The 27,711-nt window shown below is 38.9% G+C and overlaps 1 protein-coding gene across 1 annotated transcript in view; it reads left to right on the top strand.

Moving 5' to 3' along the window:
- The window catches only part of LOC117329616 (FAD-dependent oxidoreductase domain-containing protein 2-like), a 63,788-nt gene extending 39,274 nt beyond the window's left edge, over positions 1 to 24,514 (top strand). Inside the window, exons 5-10 of the mRNA XM_033887642.1 lie at positions 9,276 to 9,396; positions 9,663 to 9,893; positions 10,335 to 10,501; positions 10,978 to 11,143; positions 19,337 to 19,575; positions 19,896 to 24,514. Of these exons, the coding sequence (XP_033743533.1) occupies positions 9,276 to 9,396; positions 9,663 to 9,893; positions 10,335 to 10,501; positions 10,978 to 11,143; positions 19,337 to 19,575; positions 19,896 to 20,170 (1,199 nt within the window). The 3' untranslated portion in view covers positions 20,171 to 24,514. The remainder of the gene's footprint in view (positions 1 to 9,275; positions 9,397 to 9,662; positions 9,894 to 10,334; positions 10,502 to 10,977; positions 11,144 to 19,336; positions 19,576 to 19,895) is intronic.
- The last annotated feature ends 3,197 nt before the right edge of the window (positions 24,515 to 27,711 follow it).

Here is a 27,711-nt window from a genome sequence, read left to right on the forward strand (position 1 = left end):
GGTATAGATAGCCACTCTGTGGTGGACAGGGTGGTATAGATAGCCACTCTGTGGTGGACATGATGGTATAGATAGCCACTCTGTGGTGGACAGGATGGTATAGATAGCCACTCTGTGGTGGACAGGGTGGTATAGATAGCCACTCTGTGGTGGACAGGGTGGTATAGATAGCCACTCTGTGGTGGACAGGGTGGTATAGATAGCCACTCTGTGGTGGACAGGGTGGTATAGATAGCCACTCTGTGGTGGACAGGGTGGTATAGATAGCCACTCTGTGGTGGACAGGGTGGTATAGATAGCCACTCTGTGGTGGACAGGGTGGTATAGATAGCCACTCTGTGGTGGACAGGGTGGTATAGATAGCCACTCTGTGGTGGACAGGACGGTATAGATAGCCACTCTGTGGTGGACAGGGTGGTATAGATAGCCACTCTGTGGTGGACAGGATGGTATAGATAGCCACTCTGTGGTGGACAGGGTGGTATAGATAGCCACTCTGTGGTGGACATGGTGGTATAGATAGCCACTCTGTGGTGGACAGGGTGGTATAGATAGCCACTCTGTGGTGGACATGATGGTATAGATAGCCACTCTGTGGTGGACAGGATGGTATAGATAGCCACTCTGTGGTGGACAGGGTGGTATAGATAGCCACTCTGTGGTGGACAGGGTGGTATAGATAGCCACTCTGTGGTGGACAGGGTGGTATAGATAGCCACTCTGTGATGGACAGGGTGGTATAGATAGCCACTCTGTGGTGGACAGGGTGGTATAGATAGCCACTGTGTGGTGGACAGGGTGGTATAGATAGCCACTCTGTGGTGGACAGGGTGGTATATATAGATAGCCACTCTGTGGTGGACAGGGTGGTATAGATAGCCACTCTGTGGTGGACAGGGTGGTATAGATAGCCACTCTGTGGTGGACAGGGTGGTATAGATAGCCACTCTGTGGTGGACAGGGTGGTATAGATAGCCACTCTGTGGTGGACAGGGTGGTATAGATAGCCACTCTGTGGTGGACAGGGTGGTATAGATAGCCACTCTGTGGTGGACAGGATGGTATAGATAGCCACTCTGTGGTGGACAGGGTGGTATAGATAGCCACTCTGTGGTGGACAGGGTGGTATAGATAGCCACTCTGTGGTGGACAGGGTGGTATAGATAGCCACTCTGTGGTGGACAGGGTGGTATAGATAGCCACTCTGTGGTGGACAGGGTGGTATAGATAGCCACTCTGTGGTGGACAGGGTGGTATAGATAGCCACTCTGTGGTGGACAGGGATGGTATAGATAGCCACTCTGTGGTGGACAGGGTGGTATAGATAGCCACTCTGTGGTGGACAGGGTGGTATAGATAGCCACTCTGTGGTGGACATGATGGTATAGATAGCCACTCTGTGGTGGACGGGGTGGTATAGATAGCCACTCTGTGGTGGACATGATGGTATAGATAGCCACTCTGTGGTGGACAGGGATGGTATAGATAGCCACTCTGTGGTGGACAGGGTGGTATAGATAGCCACTCTGTGGTGGACAGGATGGTATAGATAGCCACTCTGTGGTGGACAGGGTGGTATAGATAGCCACTCTGTGGTGGACAGGGTGGTATAGATAGCCACTCCGTGGTGGACAGGGTGGTATAGATAGCCACTCTGTGGTGGACAGGGTGGTATAGATAGCCACTCTGTGGTGGACAGGGTGGTATAGATAGCCACTCTGTGGTGGACAGGGTGGTATAGATAGCCACTCTGTGGTGGACAGGACGGTATAGATAGCCACTCTGTGGTGGACAGGGTGGTATAGATCGATAGCCACTCTGTGGTGGACAGGACGGTATAGATAGCCACTCTGTGGTGGACAGGGTGGTATAGATAGCCACTCTGTGGTGGACAGGATGGTATAGATAGCCACTCTGTGGTGGACAGGGTGGTATAGATAGCCACTCTGTGGTGGACATGGTGGTATAGATAGCCACTCTGTGGTGGACAGGGTGGTATAGATAGCCACTCTGTGGTGGACAGGGTGGTATAGATAGCCACTCTGTGGTGGACAGGGTGGTATAGATAGCCACTCTGTGGTGGACATGATGGTATAGATAGCCACTCTGTGGTGGACAGGGTGGTATAGATAGCCACTCTGTGGTGGACAGGGTGGTATAGATAGCCACTCTGTGGTGGACAGAGTGGTATAGATAGCCACTCTGTGGTGGACATGATGGTATATATAGACAGCCATTCTGTGGTGGACAGGACGGTATAGATAGCCACTCTGTGGTGGACAGGGTGGTATAGATAGCCACTATGTGGTGGACAGGATGGTATAGATAGCCACTCTGTGGTGGACAGGGTGGTATAGATAGCAAGGTGGACAGGATGGTATATATAGACAGCCACTCTGTGGTGGACATGACGGTATAGATAGCCACTCTGTGGTGGACAGGGTGGTATAGATAGCCACTCTGTGGTGGACAGGATGGTATAGATAGCCACTCTGTGGTGGACAGGGTGGTATAGATAGCCACTGTGGTGGACAGGGTGGTATAGATAGCCACTCTGTGGTGGACATGATGGTATAGATAGCCACTCTGTGGTGGACAGGGTGGTATAGATAGCCACTCTGTGGTGGACAGGGTGGTATAGATAGCCACTCTGTGGTGGACAGGATGGTATAGATAGCCACTCTGTGGTGGACAGGGTGGTATAGATAGCCACTCTGTGGTGGACAGGGTGGTATAGATAGCCACTCTGTGGTGGACAGGGTGGTATAGATAGCCACTCTGTGGTGGACAGGGTGGTATAGATAGCCACTCTGTGGTGGACAGGATGGTATAGATAGCCACTCTGTGGTGGACAGGGTGGTATAGATAGCCACTCTGTGGTGGACAGGGTGGTATAGATAGCCACTCTGTGGTGGACATGATGGTATAGATAGCAAGGTGGACAGGATGGTATAGATAGCCACTCTGTGGTGGACATGATGGTATAGATAGCAAGGTGGACAGGATGGTATAGATAGCCACTCTGTGGTGGACAGGGTGGTATAGATAGCCACTCTGTGGTGGACAGGATGGTATAGATAGCCACTCTGTGGTGGACAGGGTGGTATAGATAGCCACTCTGTGGTGGACATGATGGTATAGATAGCCACTCTGTGGTGGACAGGGTGGTATAGATAGCCACTCTGTGGTGGACAGGGTGGTATAGATAGCCACTCTGTGGTGGACAGGGTGGTATAGATAGCCACTCTGGTGGACAGGGTGGTATAGATAGCCACTCTGTGGTGGACAGGGTGGTATAGATAGCCACTCTGGTGGACAGGGTGGTATAGATAGCCACTCTGTGGTGGACAGGATGGTATAGATAGCCACTCTGTGGTGGACATGGTGGTATAGATAGCCACTCTGTGGTGGACATGATGGTATAGGATGTAATACACCAAACCAAACTATATAACCCTTCTATGCAGGTCAAGGTGGTGAAAGCTACAATTAAGTAGTCATGGCGATAGGTGGTGTATATACATACTCAGTGACGACTTCATCCTTCAATTCCTGATCTGTATTTTGATCCCAGGGACTGTTATGAGATTCTCTATATCCTATAGATTGGCAATTTGTTGTGGCCGAATTCATCAGCTTCATGTAACTGACGAGGATTAGGGATTGATTACAAGTCAGGATCTTGTCACAATGTAGACACACGTATCACCATTTAATTGATAAATTGAGACATCTACCAGTCAGGTCTATGTCCCAAAGTCACCAATTGAGACATCTACCAGTCAGGTCTCTGTCCCAAAGTCATCAATTGAGACATCTACCAGTCAGGTCTCTGTCCCAAAGTCACCAATTGAGACATCTACCAGTCGGGTCTATGTCCCAAAGTCATCAATTGAGACATCTACCAGTCAGGTCTCTGTCCCAAAGTCATCAATTGAGACATCTACCAGTCAGGTCTCTGTCCCAAAGTCATCAATTGAGACATCTACCAGTCAGGTCTATGTCCCAAAGTCACCAATTGAGACATCTACCAGTCAGGTCTATGTCCCAAAGTCACCAATTGAGACATCTACCAGTCAGGTCTCTGTCCCAAAGTCACCAATTGAGACATCTACCAGTCGGGTCTATGTCCCAAAGTCATCAATTGAGACATCTACCAGTCAGGTCTCTGTCCCAAAGTCATCAATTGAGACATCTACCAGTCAGGTCTCTGTCCCAAAGTCATCAATTGAGACATCTACCAGTCAGGTCTATGTCCCAAAGTCACCAATTGAGACATCTACCAGTCAGGTCTATGTCCCAAAGTCACCAATTGAGACATCTACCAGTCAGGTCTATGTCCCAAAGTCATCAATGAGACATCTACCAGTCAGGTCTCTGTCCCAAAGTCATCAATTGAGACATCTACCAGTCAGGTCTATGTCCCAAAGTCATCAATTGAGACATCTACCAGTCAGGTCTATGTCCCAAAGTCACCAATTGAGACATCTACCAGTCAGGTCTATGTCCCAAAGTCATCAATGAGACCTCTACCAGTCAGGTCTATGTCCCAAAATCATCAATTGAGACATCTACCAATCAGGTCTCTGTCCCAAAGTCACCAATTGAGACATCTACCAGTCAGGTCTATGTCCCAAAGACATGAATGAGACATCTACCAATCAGGTCTATGTCCCAAAGTCATCAATTGAGACACCTACCAGTCAGGTCTATGTCCCAAAGTCACCAATCGAGACATCTACCAGTCAGGTCTATGTCCCAAAGTCACCAATTGAGACATCTACCAGTCAGGTCTATGTCCCAAAGTCACCAATTAGGACATCTACCAGTCAGGTCTATGTCCCAAAGTCACCAATTAAGCCATCTACTGGTGAGGTGTATTGTTCCAAACTTACCGTAAGGACAGATATGATTCTCAGGTGAAAAAGGCATTTCCTGATGTATTGTGTACTTTGTGCCTGTTTTTGATTTACATGGTTTCTTTCAAACTCTTGCATTCCTTTTTATGTGAATCAACATAACATCTTAATCAGCAAAATCCTTTAAAGTTGTTATTGTAATGGAAATTTCATTCATGGCAAATTAAGTCCTTTCATTCCTCATCAGGTGGTATATTAACATGTAAATATCCAGTCTGTGTATTTCATTAGTGAAGATTGGACAATCACTGAAGTTACAGGGATCGATTGGCACTAGGTACACAAAGCTACGTGACTCTTTGTTAGATGCCCCCAGCTAATAGGACGTCACTTTTTCCCTTCGCTTCCACAACAAAAGGATATGATGGAGAATTTTCTGAATTTAGAGGAGAGATTTCCTAACAAGCTAATAATTGTGGGAAACACTCAATCAATATTCTGACACTTTCGCATAAATGTTGCAATTTGTCATTTGATTACTGGTGTTATGGAGGAGTGACTGTGGCAGACCTTTGGGAGTGGGTGTCAGAAACACACTGTCTGTAGTTACCCAACCTGGAGATGTGTCGGGGAAAGGAGTGTTCAATAGCAATTAGGTGTTGTAGATAGCTGATATCATGTGATCCACATGTTTACAGCGATGTTCCACAGGGATAGAGAAGAACCACTTTTATCTCCAGGCAAACTCTATCAAGCCAAAAAGATCTAAAAATATAAAAAAAGTACATGTATATCTGATTCCTGGGTATGTGTTTCTTTGTCAGTAAATTTTCACAATGTTCTCGAATACAGTGTGCATTCAAACCATTAATGGCTTTCACTATAGGGTTGTTCACCATTACATAGAGTAAGCACTGGGCTTGTGGCACAACAAATAACCATAGAGTGAAATTACTCGGTTTGTGACATAGCAAGCAACTACAGGGTTAATTTACTTGGTTGGTGGCTCAACAAGTACGGTAAACTCAGGGTAAATTACTGGGTTTGACATTACTGTTAATGTGTGTTACTGGGAGTGTTGGGATACATTACTGTTAATGTGTGTTACTGGGAGTGTTGAGATACATTACTGTTAATGTGTTACTGGGAGTGTTGGGATACATTACTGTTAATGTGTGTTACTGGGAGTGTTGAGATACATTACTGTTAATGTGTGTTACTGGGAGTGTTGAGATACATTACTGTTAATGTGTGTTACTGGGAGTGTTGAGATACATTACTGTTAATGTGTGTTACTGGGAGTGTTGGGATACATTACTGTTAATGTGTGTTACTGGGAGTGTTGGGATACATTACTGTTAATGTGTGTTACTGGGAGTGTTGAGATACATTACTGTTAATGTGTGTTACTGGGAGTGTTGGGATACATTACTGTTAATGTGTGTTACTGGGAGTGTTGAGATACATTACTGTTAATGTGTGTTACTGGGAGTGTTGAGATACATTACTGTTAATGTGTGTTACTGGGAGTGTTGAGATACATTACTGTTAATGTGTGTTACTGGGAGTGTTGAGATACATTACTGTTAATGTGTGTTACTGGGAGTGTTGAGATACATAACTGTTAATGTGTGTTACTGGGAGTGTTGAGATACATTACTGTTAATGTGTGTTACTGGGAGTGTTGAGATACATTACTGTTTATGTGTTACTGGGAGTGTTGAGATACATTACTGTTAATGTGTGTTACTGGGAGTGTTGAGATACATTACTGTTAATGTGTGTTACTGGGAGTGTTGAGATACATTACTGTTTATGTGTGTTACTGGGAGTGTTGGGATACATTACTGTTAATGTGTGTTACTGGGAGTGTTGGGATACATTACTGTTAATGTGTGTTACTGGGAGTGTTGGGATACATTACTGTTAATGTGTGTTACTGGGAGTGTTGAGATACATTACTGTTAATGTGTGTTACTGGGAGTGTTGGGATACATTACTGTTAATGTGTGTTACTGGGAGTGTTGGGATACATTACTGTTAATGTGTGTTACTGGGAGTGTTGGGATACATTACTGTTAATGTGTGTTACTGGGAGTGTTGAGATACATTACTGTTAATGTGTGTTACTGGGAGTGTTGAGATACATTACTGTTAATGTGTGTTACTGGGAGTGTTTGGATACATTACTGTTAATGTGTGTTACTGGGAGTGTTGAGATACATTACTGTTAATGTGTGTTACTGGGAGTGTTGAGATACATTACTGTTAATGTGTGTTACTGGGAGTGTTGGGATACATTACTGTTAATGTGTGTTACTGGGAGTGTTGAGATACATAACTGTTAATGTGTGTTACTGGGAGTGTTGAGATACATTACTGTTAATGTGTGTTACTGGGAGTGTTGAGATACATTACTGTTAATGTGTGTTACTGGGAGTGTTGAGATACATTACTGTTAATGTGTGTAACTGGGAGTGTTGGGATACATTACTGTTAATGTGTGTTACTGGGAGTGTTGGGATACATTACTGTTAATGTGTGTAACTGGGAGTGTTGGGATACATTACTGTTTATGTGTGTTACTGGGAGTGTTGGGATACATTACTGTTAATGTGTGTTACTGGGAGTGTTGGGATACATTACTGTTAATGTGTGTTACTGGGAGTGTTGGGATACATTACTGTTAATGTGTGTTACTGGGAGTGTTGAGATACATTACTGTTAATGTGTGTTACTGGGAGTGTTGGGATACATTACTGTTAATGTGTGTTACTGGGTTTGACATTACTGTTAATGTGTGTTACTGGGAGTGTTGAGATACATTACTGTTAATGTGTGTTACTGGGAGTGTTGAGATACATTACTGTTAATGTGTGTTACTGGGAGTGTTGAGATACACATTACTGTTAATGTGTGTTACTGGGAGTGTTGAGATACATTACTGTTAATGTGTGTTACTGGGAGTGTTGAGATACATTACTGTTAATGTGTGTTACTGAGAGTGTTGAGATACATTACTGTTAATGTGTGTTACTGGGAGTGTTGAGATACATTACTGTTAATGTGTGTTACTGGGAGTGTTGAGATACATTACTGTTAATGTGTGTTACTGGGAGTGTTGAGATACATTACTGTTAATGTGTGTTACTGGGAGTGTTGGGATACATTACTGTTAATGTGTGTTACTGGGAGTGTTGAGATACATTACTGTTAATGTGTGTTACTGGGAGTGTTGAGATACATTACTGTTAATGTGTGTTACTGGGAGTGTTGAGATACATTACTGTTAATGTGTTACTGGGAGTGTTGAGATACATTACTGTTAATGTGTGTTACTGGGAGTATTGCGATACATAACTGTTAAAGGGACATCACGGTAAACCAATTTTTATTTTGTATTTTTTCATATTATTGGGTATATCTTTAAAAAAAATATCCTTATGAACAATATACATTCGAATTTGATGATATATGTATTTAAAAAACATCAATTATTAATTATAAAAAGGTTATCACAATTCGTTGATCAATAGTCTGAATATGCAAATTTTGTGACATATACGATAACACGCATGTGCACAACACACTAAAACACCTGAAAACAAAAATGGCTTCCAATGTGAATCGACTGCGGTTGAAAACGATAACAGCTTCCGCAATGAAGAGAATAATTGGAAAATGGGTCAAACACAATCCTAGAATTAAACTGGGGAAGCAGTACAATACAGTTCAAACATGAAAACAGCAGTAATACGGACGCTGCTCGTATTCTGCTTGATTGCTGGATAGTAGGTCATGACAATCTCGGTAATATTTACAAACTCGGTAATATATAAATACAGTCTGTACCAGTGCATTGCTACTGTCACTATACTATATGTACGGTGTTTACACTTATTTACACATAAATATATGTGCCGGAATATATACAGAACGTGTTATTTAACATTTAGACCACTGTATAATATCGTTGTCCAACTAATCCAATTCGCCTTGTAAACTATCGTGTGTTTGTGTTGCCTCGATTTCAAAACAGTTACGTGATGATTTAAAAATAATTTCCGCGCTAAATTTAGAGGGGGATTCCCAACTAAATCAAGTGGTCAAGCTGGACATGAGGATCGACTGTGAACATTGGGACAGCACAGAAACATAACTGGAAAGGAACAAAACACGTACATTCATTGAAAATTACAACGTTTTTACCGTGATGTCCCTTTAATGTGTTACTGTGCTTACATTAAATTATGTATCAAGTCGACAATGTGTTACTGTGCTTACATTGAATTCTGTATCAAGTCGAACTAAAAATATAATTATCAGTAACTATTATTATAGATACTTACTTGTATACTATATCTACCATGAGTTTTGATCAGAAGCAATTAAAACACCATTTAAATATGGTTTTAGGTAGAGGAAATGCAGCATTTGAAGTAGCAGATTCAATATATGGTTCAACAAATGTAATACATATGGTTGGAAGATCCAGAGTTCGACTTGCCTGGGCAACACACTATGTTGGGGATCTTAGGTAAGGACTTATTGTTTTTTTTTTAGCTGTACACAAGACTTATAACACCTCTCCTGTTATAGATACTCAGTATTATTGTTATTAAAACTTATAGCCAGAGTGTAGTTGCGGAAATGTTGCACATAAAAATCCAATATTGGTTGTAATGAAAGTCTATTCACATACAAACTCAACAGCCTATGTTGTAACCTATCACATGCTGTGTTTCTAATTCTCTGCAACCAATCAAATTTCCTGTTACTAATTTTCCGTTTTATCATCTTCAGAGCTGTAAACAATGGACTTTTAGACACGTATCAGCTGAAGTCACTTGATGGCGTCCTAGAAGCTGGACTGGATGAGGTCAAACTGGTCAAGCAAGGATCAAAGTTTATTCTCCAGTTTAAAGACGAAGATGAAGACTCCTTGTTTCCCCTGGATAACTTTGCACTTCGTGAACCATACGATCGCATTGTCAGGTGCTTGGGCTTCAAGTTCGACACCAGTATATTTAATGAGTGAGTATTTTTTAGGATAGAGCTGACTTTCCGACATTGTGCTGATTGTGTTGTTTGTTGTTTGGTAACATTTCACATACTACTAGTACAATAATGGCCGACTCTTCAGCTTTACTGAATGTTGTTGTTCACTTTAAATCCTGCTCATTTATAATAAAGTTTGGTAGATATGACCTTTTTTAAAAATTCCATTTTAACATATATCTTTGTATATCAGTATTTATGAGATATTTTTAAAATCACTACAGTTCAACATTTTTTGGTTTAGTGTTGAGAGTGTGATAAAAAAGATATGGTATGATGTTAGAGCACCTGTTATGTAAAGTAAAGTTAACCCTAAAATCTCAGTTGAAACCATTTCAGATCATTGAATGGTTTGATTATAAGGTATAAATGTATATTCTTTATGACAATACTTACTTTTGTTTTATATTCTTATAGGACTTCAAAAATGGTGTTAGGAAAAGGGAGAACAAAAAAATTTCCAAAGATAGATTATGACTACCAATCTGTGAACAACCCTGGGATGTATGTGGTCGGAGTGGCCTCTCACTCCCTCGACTTCCGCAAATCTGCTGGAGGCTTCATCCATGGCTACCGTTATACAGGTCAGTATATTACATGTCTTGTCCACTATCCGCTGGTCAACACACTCAAGGAGCCAAATTTAAAGGTTTCTATGTAGATAAAATCCAATGGTTATCTCAACAGAGGAAAGCATTTACCTGGCTAGACATGGAAATAAAAAAATAAATAAAATGAAACCGATTAAGAAGCAAAGACACTTACTGGTACAAGTATTCATCTGGCTATTTATAGCTGTTTTATATAAATATTTCACATATACATGGTCTTATCTTATTGGTTTACAGGTTTACGTAAACAAGGAATCACTTTGTTGCGGTAGATTTTTTGGGGGATACAGTACTAGTACAATAAGTGATTGTAATTGTCCTCAAAACAGAAGGTTATACACCCTCACACTGAAAGGCTATATAGTGACAGAAACAAAACCTAGCAATAGACAGTAAACCTATATACCTAACTAAACTGTATGTATCATGACTGAACTTGTCTTCTTCAGCACGTGCCCTACACCACCTAATGGAGTGGCGCTACCACCAGGTGCCATGGCCCTCTACCACAGGACCAATCACACAGCTCCTTACTCACATCATCAAGAGAATCAACGAGGCGTCTGGTACCTATCAGATGTTTGGTATCCTTGGTGACATCATCATCCTGAAAAAGTATGTTACGTGAGATATGACCTTGAAGTGAGTGTGGTACATACATCACAACATAGTGATGTTACGTGAGATATGACCTTGAAGTGAGTGTGGTATATATATCACAACATAGTGATGTTATGTGAGATATGACCTTGAAGTGAGTGTGGTATATATATATCACAACATAGTGATGTTATGTGAGATACGACCTTGAATTGAGTGTGGTACATATATCACAACATAGTGATGTTATGTGAGATATGACCTTGAAGTGAGTGTGGTACATATCCACATATCACAACATAGTAATGTTAATCCTCCCCTTGTTGTACATACCAAACTTTAGAACTATTAAATTGACTTGTGTGGTACCCAGCGCCTTGCGGATATTTTCAACATTTTTCTTTGAACAGCTTATATTTGTTATAAGTAACAGAAGAGCCGTGGTCATAATATTTGGAGAGTAGGTACCAGGGATGGAGTATCAATCATAAAGTTCCCTCATATAGATTGCCTTGACTTCTTTTTCAAGGTCACACGGATCAATTATTTTGAAATCATCAAACAACATTATCTGTAGATTCCTAACATTTAGAGTGATTCTTATTGTGTATGTAGAACAGAGGTGATTTATTATGTCAAAGGTCAACTTTGACACGGTACAGGTAAAAGTAAGGATTGGTGCAAAGCATTGAATAAAGCAGAAGAATTTGTCCGGACCACTGGGGACCTGTAGACCCAGATCATAATAAAAATGTACCAACATTATGAGGGCTGATTGATGAGTTGTGAGCCTCATATTGAAGGATTTGAATTTTGCCGGACATATTGTTTTGTTTTTCAACATAATCCCCTTCAGTATCTGTACACTTTTGCCAGCAGTGTTTAAGGGCCTCAATGCCACTTTTATAAGACTCCTTTTCTTGGCTGTTCAGAAAGTCATTCACTGCATGTTAGGGTTAGGGTGCCTGAAATAGTCTAGTCATTCTGGCAAAAAAATCGCCAAACCACAAACAAATAGCAACAGAAAGTATCTTTGCATTTTTGTCACCTTTGAAATGTTCTGTACAACATAAAAAAAATCTAAAAAAATCTAATGTGGGGAAAATATTTTTTTTTACTCATTTATGAAATGACCCTTACAAAGAAATATTGAATCATATTGATAGGGGTAATGAAACTAAATTCGTTGTATTTTGTTTTCTAATCAATATTGTAATTCATTATAATCTATAACACACTAGTTAAATAAAGCATAACGTTTAAGCTATAAAACATGAAAGTATGTAATAAGGTCAAGGTCACGTGAAGGTCAAAGGTTAAAATTAACAAAAAAAAAATCATTTTGACCAATTGAAGATATGCAATCATCCTTCTCTTCCAAATAAATTACAAAATGATTGTTTAAGGGTTGATTTATCTTAAAAAACACTTTAAAGCAACTTGTTGTGTGTCATGTTCCTTCACAGAACAGTATATGTCATATAATCCATAATAATACGCTAAGTAAGCATTCTCGCCCATTAAAGAAGTTTTGCAACAATGGTATTGCTATAAGATCCGTGTCCAATGGCTTTGTTTTACCCGGATCAGATAACGTCTCACTCAATACAGTTAAGCACACGAAGTCACAGTAGATAAGTCTGCCACTGGGATGACGTTGTAAAGAAAGTCATTACATATATCTCTAAATGTTGAGCCTTTAATCCACGGAAGCCGATGCAAAAGGGATCCACCATCAAGTACGTAATGCACAACGTCTGGTATGGCAGATGAGCAATCGCCTGAGACCCAAATAGTTTCCGCCAAAGCCGATTTCTGCGCCGCCCTCATGAGGCCGGATGCCTCAAATAACGAAGAGGGAGAAGCTGCGAGTTCATACGAGAACACGTTGGACAGATCGTCTAGTCGATTTAAATTTATCGCAGCAACCAGCCTCTGAAATAACAACTGAGGGTCGACGTTCAAATGTTCATTTCCCATACTCACACTTGTAGGTTTTGTGCTTAGTGTTATGGCCTTTGCTGCTTTCCTGAAGACATATTCAGAAACGTTGTGCCCTTCCATAGATTGAATGATGTTGTTCCCAATGGATCTAGACGTTTCGACATTCGATTTCCCATCGTCAGTTTCTCCCGTTTCGATGTTTCGAAGAGAGGCTTCGCCTTCAAACGGATTCCTGGTGTAAAGAAAACCGAGGATGTTTTCGGTATCCTTTCTGTCTTTTTCCCGACGCGACTTTCCACTTTCCTTGTGCTGGTCACTCGTGGTAAAATTGACATCACATAGCTCTTGCATGGCGTTATTTACGTCCGCAAAAGCTGGCATGGAAAGGAGCCATACTGCTCGTTGTATGTCGCTCATGCCACGGCCTCTTGTCAAACCACCTGTGGACTTCACGCTCCTCATCAGAACCTGCTCTATTACTAGATCTGTCGATAGGCCCGCCCAATATCTCTCACTCCGCCGTAAAACGTGGTGACCGGATTGAAACAGCTCGTAGACAGAGGGATACGTTTTCTCAAGATCAAGCATTGTTTGTAAGTAGGTGTAAGCCGATTTGGTGTAAAGATTATGTCCAGATGATGCGAAGTATGGTAGCATCTGTTGTACAGAAACAAGATGAAGGTTTCCAATTCCCGGTTCTTTCCGCCTTGATAAAACGTCGAAGAATCGCAATCATGTCCATATATTGGAGCCAGAGCTTGGAAGTTCTGTTTCCGGAAAGGGAAGATATCTTTGTTTTCAATCGTTCCTGAATACTGAGGAGCCTGTCAGAATTCTCAATGGATTCTAATGTGATATCACCTGACATCAACATGTCATACATTCGCGCAGCAACTTGAAGGTCATTCTCGTGTTCTACTTCTAAATTTTCCGGTATCTGCTCATTGATTGCTGGTTCGTCGTTGTTGACAGTTACGGTACTTTCTTTTGCTGATAATGGTAGGGCCATATCGTAGATATCGGATAACAAAATTGTATATAGAGCAGTGTCAACAAGAAAATGTCCCCTAATAGCTCTCGATACTGCTTTTCCTGTCATCATGTGAGATACAGCTGTTGACGCGTATATAGTCTCCAATACTTCTTGTAGACCTGATCCGCCCATAAGATGTCCTATAGATCCTAGAAAACTCATTTCCATGTGGAAAGCGCCGAGGCGAAGGATGATATTCTTTACATCACTTCCATGTGGTTTGCTTGTAGCGATCAGCATTGCCTTCCAGTAAAGTGGTTGGTCAAAAGTTAATATAGGATGACATCCATGTCGAGCGGCTTCTCTACTGACAAAACGCATAGTGGAATATATACACGACAGACCTCCGGGATCCATGTCGATCATCGGCAAGAATACAATGGATGATTGTCCAGGAAATGTACCATGATGAACGGCTTGCATTGTAGCGGACCATCCTTGTCTAGAAGTCTTTAATGGCCAAACAATGGTTGAGAGAAGGTCAATGTTTCTACTTGCTTCCGAATCGTCAAGTAAGTTGAGTTTTCCGTATGTTAAACATTCGAGGGGATTTGAACGCAGCTTGTAAAAGTCGATGTTAAGTCTACCTAACTCTGCCACTTCATCCAACGATACGTCTCCTCGTGGAATCGGTCTATGCTTAGAGGTAACGGGGGTAATACCAGCAATGATCCCCATACCATGAAATGTATCATGACCATCCAGTGTTCGTAGATTGTGGTCGACGTTGTCAGCTATGTATTGTATTACATGACCTGTCGGGAGCTCGTCGATGTCAGTTCCTCCAGATTTTGCAGCATTTGCCTCAAACTTCTGTATTTCCCCATAGGACACGCAAAATCCCAAACTATACAATGTATCTATCAAAAACCTAGATCCAAACTGATGGTGTGTTTGTACTCCTAACCCAAGTTGAAGTGGAGCGATAAGCGTTCTTGGTCGGGTAGCTTGGATAATTGCTTGTCCAACAGCTGCGATTTTCAACTCTGCGTCATGTTCACTAAATAGCAAACGCAAAAACTGCTGTAAACTAGCCGGAACAAAGTCAATATTGGATTTTATCGATGCAATATCTGGCGTGGAAGGATATTCTACTTTGGCTAAATTGATTTCCTTGATGTCAGTTTGTATTAATTTTGCGGCTCTTTCAATCATTTTTTTCTTTTCAGTCTCAGTATCAGTCTGTGGTGAATTATAAAAATCCCTGAGAATGTAAGATGCAGTTGATTTAAATGTCACAACATTCGCACTAACGTTTATGTCCGTTATTAAAATTCTTTCGCCGAAATGTTCAATCAACTTTGATTTCATGTATATAGCACTGTATGCATTATCACCGACAAGACCTTTCATCTTCTCTACAAGATTGAGTACCGTAAGTTGGTCTTTGGGATGTTCCTCGAGGGATTGTACAATTGTATTGAAAGCTTCCAATTGTCCTTCATTTTTCCGTCTACCACACGTTTTTTTCTGTTGCTTTTCTGGAGTAAATAACGCTGGAATCTGTTTATGTGTTCGGAAATTCACACTACATGTTTGATGATAAACAGCGTCTGCAGCCGGCAGATCTCTGATAAACTCCAGTCGACCTCTTACATCATTCGCCCATTGATCATTTCTGATTCCGGCAACCTGCTCTACAGTTTTTTTTAAATTCAAGTGTTCGAACAGGATATACATCTGGACCCCTTTTCTTGTCAGAATGTTTAGCTGTTTTACCACAGAAGAAGCAATGGTTTGAAAATTGAAATGTACTCTCCTCTGTGGAGCGAAGTGAACGTCCTGGGGTATTCTGAATAGAGTTATCTTTGGAATCTCTAGCATCTCGTTGTATGACATTTATATTACAAAAATTACGCCTGCACTCAACGTGTACTTTATCTCCTGTAGAGGCGATAACATTGTCACCACGCGCATGGCTTGCTGTATTTATGCCATTACTCCCTTTCACGCCAAGGAAGATGAGTGGCCATCTTCAATAGTTTTCTGGCATATTATGCAGGTAAAGGCATCCGCCTGCAAGAAACAAAATAGCGTAAATAGACGTCGTGTAAGAATAAATATGGTTTTCATAGGTAAAACACAAAAATGCCGCTATTAAATTATATAGTATACATATATACGACATTTTATGCCAAAAAAAACCGATTTTAAAATGGTGGTCATGGCCGCCATCTTGAAAATTGGACGAACTTTTGAAAAATTATTGTACATTTAGACATCACATTGTGTAGTTACATTGTTGTTGGCCTTCTGGTTTGGAAGAAAATGCCCGGAAATTGCATAATATTTCACTAGATACATTGCAATTGTGAACCGACACCACATTCTCAAACACGGGAATATGGGCTTCCATAGATTTTATTTTTGGTCAAACTGAGGGTTTTATAGTATCAATACGCCCCCCAACCCGACAAATGCCTCTAATATTAAATACAATAGTTCATTTTTATCATTAGTTTTATTAAAAACAACAAGTTATAATCAAATAAACAACATTATGTAAAGTATGATACGCGGGAACACACGGTATTGTCGATAGCAGACGATGAATTGGGAAAGAGTAACAATAGGCTTTAACAACAAGAAATATTCATTCCAGTATTTCTATTATCAACATAAGACCAATGAGTATTAAAGTCACTTACCATTTCTGATGAAAACCGCCAAATGGAACCAATAAGCTTTGTTTTGATTCCGTCATTTCTGGTTACATTGTTCGGAGATTCGACGTAGTTACCGCCCTTTGAGAGCTCTTTTGTCCTACGGCGGCCTATAGATGCCATACATTTTGCTGCAATTTTTACCATTTTAAATCGCTAAATTTTACTATTTCCCCAACTTAGATTTTTTTAGATTTTTTATACATTGATCAGTATGATATCTTGTTTATTTCAAAGCAAAAATTCTTTCTGTTGCTATTTCTTTGTGCCAAAACTGTAGTCTGACTAGACTAAAATAGCTGTTTTCAGTTTTGGAAATAGATGAAAGTCTGATGGAGCCAGATCAGGTAATAAGGGGGATGCTCAATCAATTTAAAGCCATAATCATGAATGGCAGCCATGGCAATGACAGACTCTTTCACCCTAACCCTAACCGATTTTGTCCGTTTTGCATAAGCTGCTTGTCTTGTTTACACTAACCAAATAAAACCAGTCCTTGGGTACACGGCCCTATATAGTCAGAGAATAGTAAGGACTTAAAAAGAACATCCTTAATGAGTACCTCCTTCAATACGAGGCTCACAACTTATCAATCAGCCCTCGTACAACCAAAGAATGTGTATCATGCTTCATTACATATTAAATGTTCAACCAAGTAATGGTGATGATCATATTCAGTGACTCTTGATTACCAATTGTGGCTGTTTTAGAAGAACTTTTAGTTAATGAATAGAATTTTTTATTTTCCTTTTGTGGCCTTTTTGTGGATTAATGGGGTGATGCAGTAGTGAATATTTAATGATCTGATGTTATTGATAGTGAGGAACACTATGGACGGTAAGGCGCTGTGAAAAAATGGTGTGTCATGTTTGATGTTAGTGACTGGCTAACATCAAAACAAATGAGGTTTCTTAGTGACTGGCTAATATCAGAACAAATGAGGTTTCTTAAATTGTGTAATGTACTTTTTGTTGGAGGATGTGCTGCCTTTTATTGGATTTAAATTAATTTCAATTTTTTCTCTGAATATTTCATTAATCAGAATAATGAAGCTCTACAAGTACATTTAGAATGAGAATTCGGTATGAAAAGATCTTAGTATTCAAGCTACAAGGACCTGTTAATGATGAATTGTGTGAGTAATTATTACATCCTTTTCTGTCGCATTTGAGATTGGAACACCTGATCAGTGATTAGTAGGAGGTGTAACCAGACTATCATTGTATAATGATGAATGATGAATACAGTCTGAAAGCTAAATGGGTGGCAGATTACTGCTGTGTTAGTTATAGGTTCATTCACGGCCAGAGCTGTGTGGTGACGTAGTCAGCTGAAAGGATTGTCACCTAATATTAAAAGAAGGTTAATCTTTATTTGATCTGATTGCTGTGTTTAGCTACAAAGCCAGTGTGTGGTTAACAGGACAGCTAGCAATTATGTGGTCATTACAAGTCAAACTCAACAGTACACCTAGTCAGAGTTCCCTTGTGTCTCTGAAATAGCTATAGACAGACAGAGGTTATCTTTGGTAAATCTAGTCAGAGTTTCTTTGTGTCTCTGAAATAGCTATAGACAGACAGAGGTTATCTTTGGTCAATCTAGTCAGAGTTTCCTTGTGTCTCTGAAATAGCTATAGACAGACAGAGGTTATCTTTGGTAAATCTAGTCAGAGTTCCCTTGTGTCTCTAAAATAGCTTTAGACAGATAGAGGTTATCTTTGGTCAATCTAGTCAGAGTTCCCTTGTGTCACTGAAATAGCTTTAGACAGACAGAGGTTATCTTTGGTAAGTCTAGTCAAAGTTCCCTTGTGTCACTGAAATAGCTTTAGACAGATAGAGGTTATCTTTGGTAAATCTAGTCAGAGTTTCCTTGTGTCACTGAAATAGCTATAGACAGACAGAGGTTATCTTTGGTCAATCTAGTCAGAGTTCCCTTGTGTCACTGAAATAGCTATAGACAGACAGAGGTTATCTTTGGTAAGTCTAGTCAAAGTTCCCTTGTGTCACTGAAATAGCTATAGACAGAGGTTATCTTTGGTCAATTTAGTCAGAGTTCCCTTGTGTCACTGAAATAGCTATAGACAGACAGAGGTTATCTTTGGTCAATTTAGTCAGAGTTCCCTTGTGTCTCTGAAATAGCTTTAGACAGAGGTTATCTTTGGTCAATTTAGTCAGAGTTCCCTTGTGTCACTGAAATAGCTATAGACAGAGGTTATCTTTGGTCAATTTAGTCAGAGTTCCCTTGTGTCACTGAAATAGCTTTAGACAGACAGAGGTTATCTTTGGTGTGTCTGTTGAGAGAAAAGCTTGTTTGGAGTAATTTTGTAACTCTGCCAATATAAAGTAATTAGCATATTAGTGTGTATTTTTCATTTTATTCATTACCAGTATACCAGAATGTATGTACATAAATAAATTAAATATTGGAGATGTAGGGGAAGGCAGAAACAAGTAGAAAGTTTTCATTCAACATATAAATAGGATGTGTAAACTGCAGTAAAATAAAATATTATATATATGACATGTGAGTGTAACAAAAACCTGTAATGGATTTCACTTGTATTGGCAGTGATGGAAAGGAGTATGTATACCTTGAGGAGTACCCTATTAACCTGATACACAGACTGGAGGAAGACTCCGGACATCCAGCATCCAGGATCATTGCAGTCGTGCTACAGTATGGAGCAAATTTCTCAGGGCCAGGAAATGACATCTTCCGTGTAGACCGGGCCACCGGAGAGCCATCCGAAGCCCACACGTCAAACTTTCTCCATCCAGTTGTTTACTACTACGACACACTTCCAACAAGTTCGTAGCTCTCATTAATTATTAAAAGTATTTAGTATTATCCTGAAATTAAAACTTAAGTTTGAATTAATATGTATGAATCTTGTCACTCAGTCATGGTTTGAGAAAGAGACCTGACAGTCTTAGGAATTTTCAAACAATTATATGGTCATTAGCAGTGTAAAATTCTTGTATGTATGAATTACACATACGTTATGATGGTGACTTTTCCTTCATTGTATCATAAATTTTAGTTTAAATTCTCATTAAGAATGTATGTTCATTTTTGTATTGCTTCATGTCTTTCTTTATAAACATAAGATTATTTCATTCCTTGACAGAATCACAAATGCTGCGTATTGCCAAAGATGAGCTCTTACCTCGCCCAAAGCTTATGCATCACATTGTGGAGGATTTCCTTACCGTCTGGGACGGCCCTCTCAGTCACATCCTCCCCTTACGTCGTTACCTGGAAAACGTGCTCAGTAGTGACATGCGCAACTTCTTCAGTGAAGACTGTTTGGAAATGGCACTTACACGAAGGACTGTTCCTGTATTCTGCGAGGATTACCTCGGAGGACAGGGTCTCACTGGATTTCGAGCTCTGCAGAGTTAGCTTGGTGTAGTCGGCCATTCCAGAGTTGATCAGATACAGTGCCTATATAATGATCATTCACTGTTTAACCCTAATTATGCATATTGTTTGTATTTATCCAAAATCTATGAAAGTCCAGAAGTGGACTTGATTCTCCAAGTTTCAACTTGAATGTCTGCTGAATTCTATATACTTGTACAGAAGATGTGCTGTGTGCAGTTGAACTGCGATTTAGTGAGGAAATAACTAATTTGGTGAATACTTGCCATAGTATTTGGAGTCTCCATAACAACAGCCTGGGTTTGGGGTGCTGTTGTCTTGACTCTATATGCAATTAGTTCCTCTGGCGTTGGATATTGGATATTTTTATAATTTATGATTTAACATGTTTATATTTGAAGATAATTTGGAAAATATCAACATTATAAAGACAAAAACTTACAATTTTAATGGTAATTTGGAGTATAGCTACATATTACATGATTACATACAATAGAATGTGTTTTGACTGCAGATAATTATATAGATTAATATATTTGTTTTCTATTTTGAAAGTCTGATAAGAGACTTTAAAAAAATATATTTTAATGTGTATCAATTAGTCACAAATCAAAACTGTACTGAAGTTTGTACAATTGTTCTACACAATTGTATATCCCAGTAATGTTTATATAAAAACTGCTGCTGGAGATTACCTCTGTTTTTCACTAAATGAAAACTACAATTATGTCAAAACTACAATATATAATCCACTATTGTCTTTCTAGTCTGTTTTCATTTTATTTAAGCCTTCATTCCCACCTCTATTGGTACAATTGTTTTAAGTGTTATTTGTATTTTATAAAATATTTACTTTTCCATTTTTTTTCATTAAAAAATATAAAATGTAATAGTAAATCAAATTTCTTTTGACAGACAATGGACTTAGTACTCTGTTAAGAGTACAACTATAAATGTTGATAAAGTGGTATTATAGACACCAATCTCTTGTAAATGAGGAGGGATGTAAATTCTTGTTCAATCGAGGATTGGCTGTACTTGTAGAGACCAGGGTAGGGAGGGAATTCTTGTAGAGTCTATGGTGGGGAGGGAATTCTTGTGGAGTCTGCTTTCGGGAGGGAATTCTTGTGGAGTCTAGTGTGGGGAGGGAATTCTTGTGGAGTCCAGGGTTGGGAGGGAATTCTTGTGGAGTCTTAGGGTTCGGGAGGGAATTCTTGTGGAGTCTAGTGTGGGGAGGGAATTCTTGTAGAGACCAGGGTAGGGAGGGAATTCTTGTGGAGTCTAGGGTGGGGAGGGAATTCTTGTGGAGTCCAGTTTGGGGAGGGAGTTCTTGTGGAGTCTAGGGTGGGGAGGGAATTCTTGTGGAGATCAGCTTGGGAGGGAATTCTTTTAGAGACCAGGGTAGGGAGGGAATTCTTTTAGAGACCAGGGAGAGGAGGGAATTCATGTAGAGACAAGAGTGGGGAGGAAAGGAGTGTCGAGAATAAGAAGAAAATTCTAGTTGAGGCTGGGGAATGGCAGTTCCATGGCTGTTCTCCTAAACACTCCCATGTTTAAAAGAAATTAAAGTTAATAAATACAGATTTAAACATCATTTAATTGGTTTGATAATGTAGATGAAAGTTTTTTTTTATAACAATATGTATCACATAATGCTTTCTTTAAAAATCATGTGCCTTTCCTTGTGTGGGAAAATCTAATGTGCTCCGATAAACTTTGTCTCACTGATTTAAAAGCAAAAGTCAAAGGTATGATTAAAAACATCATTGTTGATGAAGGTTTTTCAGATAAATTTGTGAATGAAGATCTGTTAATAAGTGAAGGGTTGTTACTCGGGTAGTTTGTTAGTAAGGGTTGTTGTTCATATTTGTTTGTTAGTAAGGATTGTCAGACAGATTGTTTTGTTAGTAGGGATTGTCAGACAGATTTGTTTGTTAGTAGGGATTGACAGACAGATTTGTTTGTTAGTAGGGATTGTCAGACAGATTTGTTTGTTAGTAGGGATTGACAGACAGATTTGTTTGTTAGTAGGGATTGACAGACAGATTTGTTTGTTAGTAGGGATCGTCAGACAGATTTGTTTGTTAGTGGGGATTGTCAGACAGATTTGTTTGTTAGTAGGGATTATCAGACAGACAGATTTGTTTGTTAGTAGGGATTGACAGACAGATTTGTTTGTTAGTAGGGATTGTCAGACAGACAGATTTGTTTGTTAGTAGGGATTGACAGACAGATTTTTTTGTTAGTAGGGATTGTCAGACAGATTTGTTTGTTAGTAGAGATTGACAGACAGATTTGTTTGTGAGTTAGGGTTGTCACACAGAGATGTTTCTACCATAAAGAGTAGATGAAGATTTCCTGTTGCTAGGACAACATATCATCAATAGCAATGAAGGGGACCATCTTTTAATTGCTGTCATATCATCAATACAATGTACCAATACTTAAAAAAAGTCATAATGTTATTATTTAACGTGAGGCCAGATATACATAGGTATGATAATTACAGCTGAAGGATTCTGAAGTATACGTCTTTTTATGTAAAACATTCATTTCTGAGTGTGTATATTTGTAACAAGTATAATGATATAGCCCTAATTATAATGTCATTTGAACCATGTAATCTACTTAGTGACATGTGATATGTAATCTACTTAGTTAATTGCTAATGTTGCTTTATAATCATCATGATATTTTATTTTTGTTTGTTTGCATATACGGAGATCATCATCTAGAGAGTGGACCTCTCTAACTTACCTTGAAGTTGATCAATATACAATGTACCTGGTGGAGGGTAGTCTATATATACTTTATATACATCTCTATATAGATGTTTATCTTGATTACCATGAATTTAATTACATAAGTTCAATGCACAGGTAACTAATTAATATATGGGGCTTCATATGTTGTTCATGACAAACATTGTATTGGTGTTGTTCATGACAAACATTGTATTGGTGTTGTTCATGACAAACATTGTATTTGTGTTGAGACATGACAAACATTGTATTGGTGTTGTTCATGACAAACATTGTATTGGTGTTGTTCATGACAAACATTGTATTTGTGTTGAGACATGACAAACATTGTATTGGTGTTGTTCATGACAAACATTGTATTGGTGTTGTTCATGACAAACATTGTATTGGTGTTGAGACATGACAAACATTGTATTTGTGTTGTTCATGACAAACATTGTATTTGTGTTGTTCATGACAAACATTGTATTTGTGTTGAGACATGACAAACATTGTATTTGTGTTGAGACATGACAAACATTGTATATGATTGTCATTAACTAACATTGTGTAGGTTTTTGTAATCTTGCATAATTCTTTTGAACATTATAAAAAATTGTATATTTTTTCCTGTACGATGTATACTAAGCCAGATCTTGTGGAATATACTGTTATCTTAACATCTTCTTTTGACATTATACAGAAAATGAGCAATTTCTGTGATATTGCTAAGTTGCTGTAGAAGAGTCACTGCAGTTCTTTACTAGTCTAAAGCCCTTTGATTAAAGTTACAAATTTCTGTACTGCCTAGTTAAGGGAGTTATTTTCCAAAACGAGTTCTGAAAAAATATTTCTTTGTATGTAGTTTATATATTATAGACCTTTTTATTGTATTCTATTAAGTTTTTTTGTTAATTTTAAACCTAGAAATTTGTATTTGTTAAATTTTCATTTAATTCATTTTAGTCATGTTACTTTGATTATGTTGAAAGGAATTCATGTAAATCAAGTCTACTGAGGGAGAATAAAGAGATATCCATTGGTGGTTTACCTATGGAATGGCACTCTCAACCTTACCTATATCGTGCAGTCATTACAAAATTGGATCATTAAAAAACCAATAAAACTTATTTGTTCATACTTTTAACATTTAAAGTAATATTTCGAAACCACTAAAAACATTTAAAGAAATGTTTCACAAACATTAGAATATTTTAGACGTTTTAGATACAGACTACATTTTGCAAATGTATCTTGCAGGTTAATTATACATATTGGTTTGAGTACGGAGGTAGGTGTATAGATCATCCTATAAATTTTGAATTAGTATCAAAATTTTAACTGGATGAAGTGAGTCCGAATTCGCTTTTGTAGCAGGGAACTCAAGTTTTCAAATTACAATGGAACACAAGGAATCTGTTTATGGTGAGGAAATAGCTCTTTTTACAAACGTAAGCAAAATCAGGAAAAAGATTTTTTTTAAAGAATGGCACATTGCTGTAAATAGAGTGACATTTCCAATGTCATTATTCAAATTTCATCAAAACATGTCCTGCCAAAATACATTTGGTGTCTAGAAAATTATTAAACAAAGACACATAATAAAATAATATATTTTCCTATTCACTAGAGTTTGTTGTTTCATCTACATACTGCTACCCTGGACAGTTCATGGAAACGTCACCATGGCATTGCGTTTATGATGAAACATGACCATTGGGTATTGATACAAAACACTGCAATTGACCATTGATAAAGCATTGCTATTGGCTATTAATAAAACATTGCTATTGGCTATTGATAAAGCATTGCCATTGGCTATTGATAAAGCATTGCTATTGGCTATTGATAGAGCATTGTCATTGGCTATTGATAAAGCATTGTCATTGGCTATTGATAAATTGCCGCCATTAGCTATCAGTAAAATATTGTCATTGGCTATTGATAAAACATTGTCATTGGCAATTTGATAAAACATCGTCATTGGCTATAAATAACACATTGTCATTGGCTATTGATAAAACATTGTCATTCGCTATTTGATAAAACTTTGTCATTGGCTGTTGATAAGACATTGTCATTGGCTATTTGATAAAACTTTGTCATTGGCTGTTGATAACACATTGTCATTGGCTATTGATAAAACATTGTCATTCGCTATTTGATAAAGCGTTGTCACTGGCTATTGATAGGACATTGTCATTGGCTATTGATAGGACATTGTCATTGGCTTTTTAATAAAACATTGTCATTGGCTATTGATAAATATTTTAAATCGGTATCTTTATGATAATGCAGTGTTCATTTCATGTGACGTTGAATAGTCTCCACTCCTGTAAGTGTTTATTTAGCATAGTCTAAAGGTTTTAGGAACGGAGACATTGGATAGAACTCAAAAGGACGTGCATTGTACAGGCATTTGTTGGTCAACATAACGTTATTTCGTAATATAACAATCAGAAAAAAAACTAATATTGATAGCTGACTTGGTCATAAATACAGGATGTAATTTCCTTGTCTAACGTAAGATGGAGACTCGCTTTGCAAGATGACGATCTCGGAGTAGTGTTGCTTAATTTAATCCAATTAGTAGCCAGTCAGGGGGCTTGGTTGAATAATTAGATTAGGTAAGGTCAGTGATTGGCATGTGCGCCTCGACAATTTTTTTGTTTTGGAAGTCATTAATATGAATGCTTGGAATGAATTGGTCCTCATTAAGGTTTTTTTCCTAGTTAAGTCTGTGTATCACTGTTTGATAACCATGATTGGATACGTAATCATAGGAACGCGGTCTTCTCATCTGTATATCGGTGAGATCGCTTGGTTATCTGCTTTTGACATTCTACGTATAAGGCTTGTGTTAAATATCTGATCAATAAATTTAGAGGCTATAAGCTGGAATGTAATGGCAGAAACAAACATCCGAAACATAAGGGCGTTTAGTATTTATTTTGGGACCAACCAACCAAATGGTTTTAACAGGGAATTCCACTCTTCTGCAATAAGTTTGAGGTTCAGGTTCCACCCTTCTGCAATAAGTCTGTGGTTCAGGATTTATTTTTGGGGTCATGACTGTATTTACTGCCGGTGGACTTTAGTCGTAACTATTCCTCACGGTTTAATCCATATTCTTTTGAAATCCAAAAGTGGAAACTATTGATCTAATGGGCTATTGCCCTATCTAGTTTTGACATTTCTTTCGACCTATTTCAGTCGCCTCCTGGGTATTAACACTTTATGCCCTTAGCTATGGGGCGCCGTTTTACTATTTATTCCCATTTGGTGATATCACCTATTCGAATAGGTGATATCACCAATTCATTTTTCAAATGAGTGATATCACCTATTCGAATAGGTGATATCACCAATTCGAATAGGTGATATCACTTAATGAAACGAATAGGTGATATCACTTATTCGAATAGGTGATATCACTCATTCGAATAGGTGATATCACCAATTCGAATAGGTGATATCACTTATAAAATTCTTAAGTGATATCACCTATTCGAATGAGTGATATCACTTATGAAATTTTATAAGTGATATCACCTATTCGAATGAGTGATATCACTATGGGCCGCCGTTTTACTATTTATTCCCATTTGGTGATATCACCCATTCGAATAGGTGATATCACTCATTCATTTTTCAAATAAGTGATATCACCTATTCGAATTGGTGATATCACCTATTCGTTTCATTAAGTGACATCACCTATTCGAATGAGTGATATCACCTATTCGAATTGGTGATATCACCTATTCGTTTCAATAAGTGATATCACCTATTCGAATGAGTGATATCACCTATTCAAATGGGTGATATCACTTAATGAAACGAATAGGTGATATCACTTATTCGAATAGGTGATATCACTCATTCGAATAGGTGATATCACCTATTCGAATAGGTGATATCACCTATTCGTTTCATTAAGTGATATCACCTATTCGAATAGGTGATATCACTCATTTGAATAGGTGATATCACCAAATGGGAATAAATAGTAAAACGGCGCCCCATACTTAGCATCACTTGCGAGTCCTAGAAGGACGAAACGGCTGTATGATGTCCTTAACATCACTGACGAGTCCTAGAAGGACTAAACAGCTGTGTGATGTCCTTAACATCACTGACGAGTCCTAGAAGGACGAAACAGTTGTATGATGTCCTTAACATCACTGACGAGTCCTAGAAGGACGAAACAGCTGTATGATGTCCTTAACATCACTGACGAGTCCAAGAAGGACGAAACAGCTGTATGATGTCCCTAACAACACTGACGTGTCCTAGAAGGACGAAACAGCTGTATGATGTCCCTAACATCACTGACGAGTCCTAGAAGGACGAAACAGTTGTATGATGTCCCTAACATCACTGACGAGTCCTAGAAGGACGTAACAGCTGTATGATGTCCCTAACATCACTGACGAGTCCTTGAAGGACGAAACAGCTGTATGGTGTCGCTAACAACACTGACGAGTCCTAGAAGGACGAAACAGCTGTATGGTGTTCCTAACAACACTGACGAGTCCTAGAAGGACGAAACAGCTGTATGATGTCCCTAACATCACTGACGAGTCCTAGAAGGACGAAACAGTTGTATGATGTCCTTAACATCACTGACGAGTCCTAGAAGGACGAAACAGCTGTATGATGTCCTTAACATCACTGACGAGTCCTAGAAGGACGAAACAGCTGTATGATGTCCCTAACAACACTGACGTGTCCTAGAAGGACGAAACAGCTGTATGATGTCCCTAACATCACTGACGAGTCCTAGAAGGACGAAACAGTTGTATGATGTCCCTAACATCA

This window comes from Pecten maximus, chromosome 1 (genome assembly GCF_902652985.1).
Source record: "Pecten maximus chromosome 1, xPecMax1.1, whole genome shotgun sequence".
Taxonomy (NCBI): Eukaryota; Metazoa; Mollusca; class Bivalvia; order Pectinida; family Pectinidae; genus Pecten; species Pecten maximus.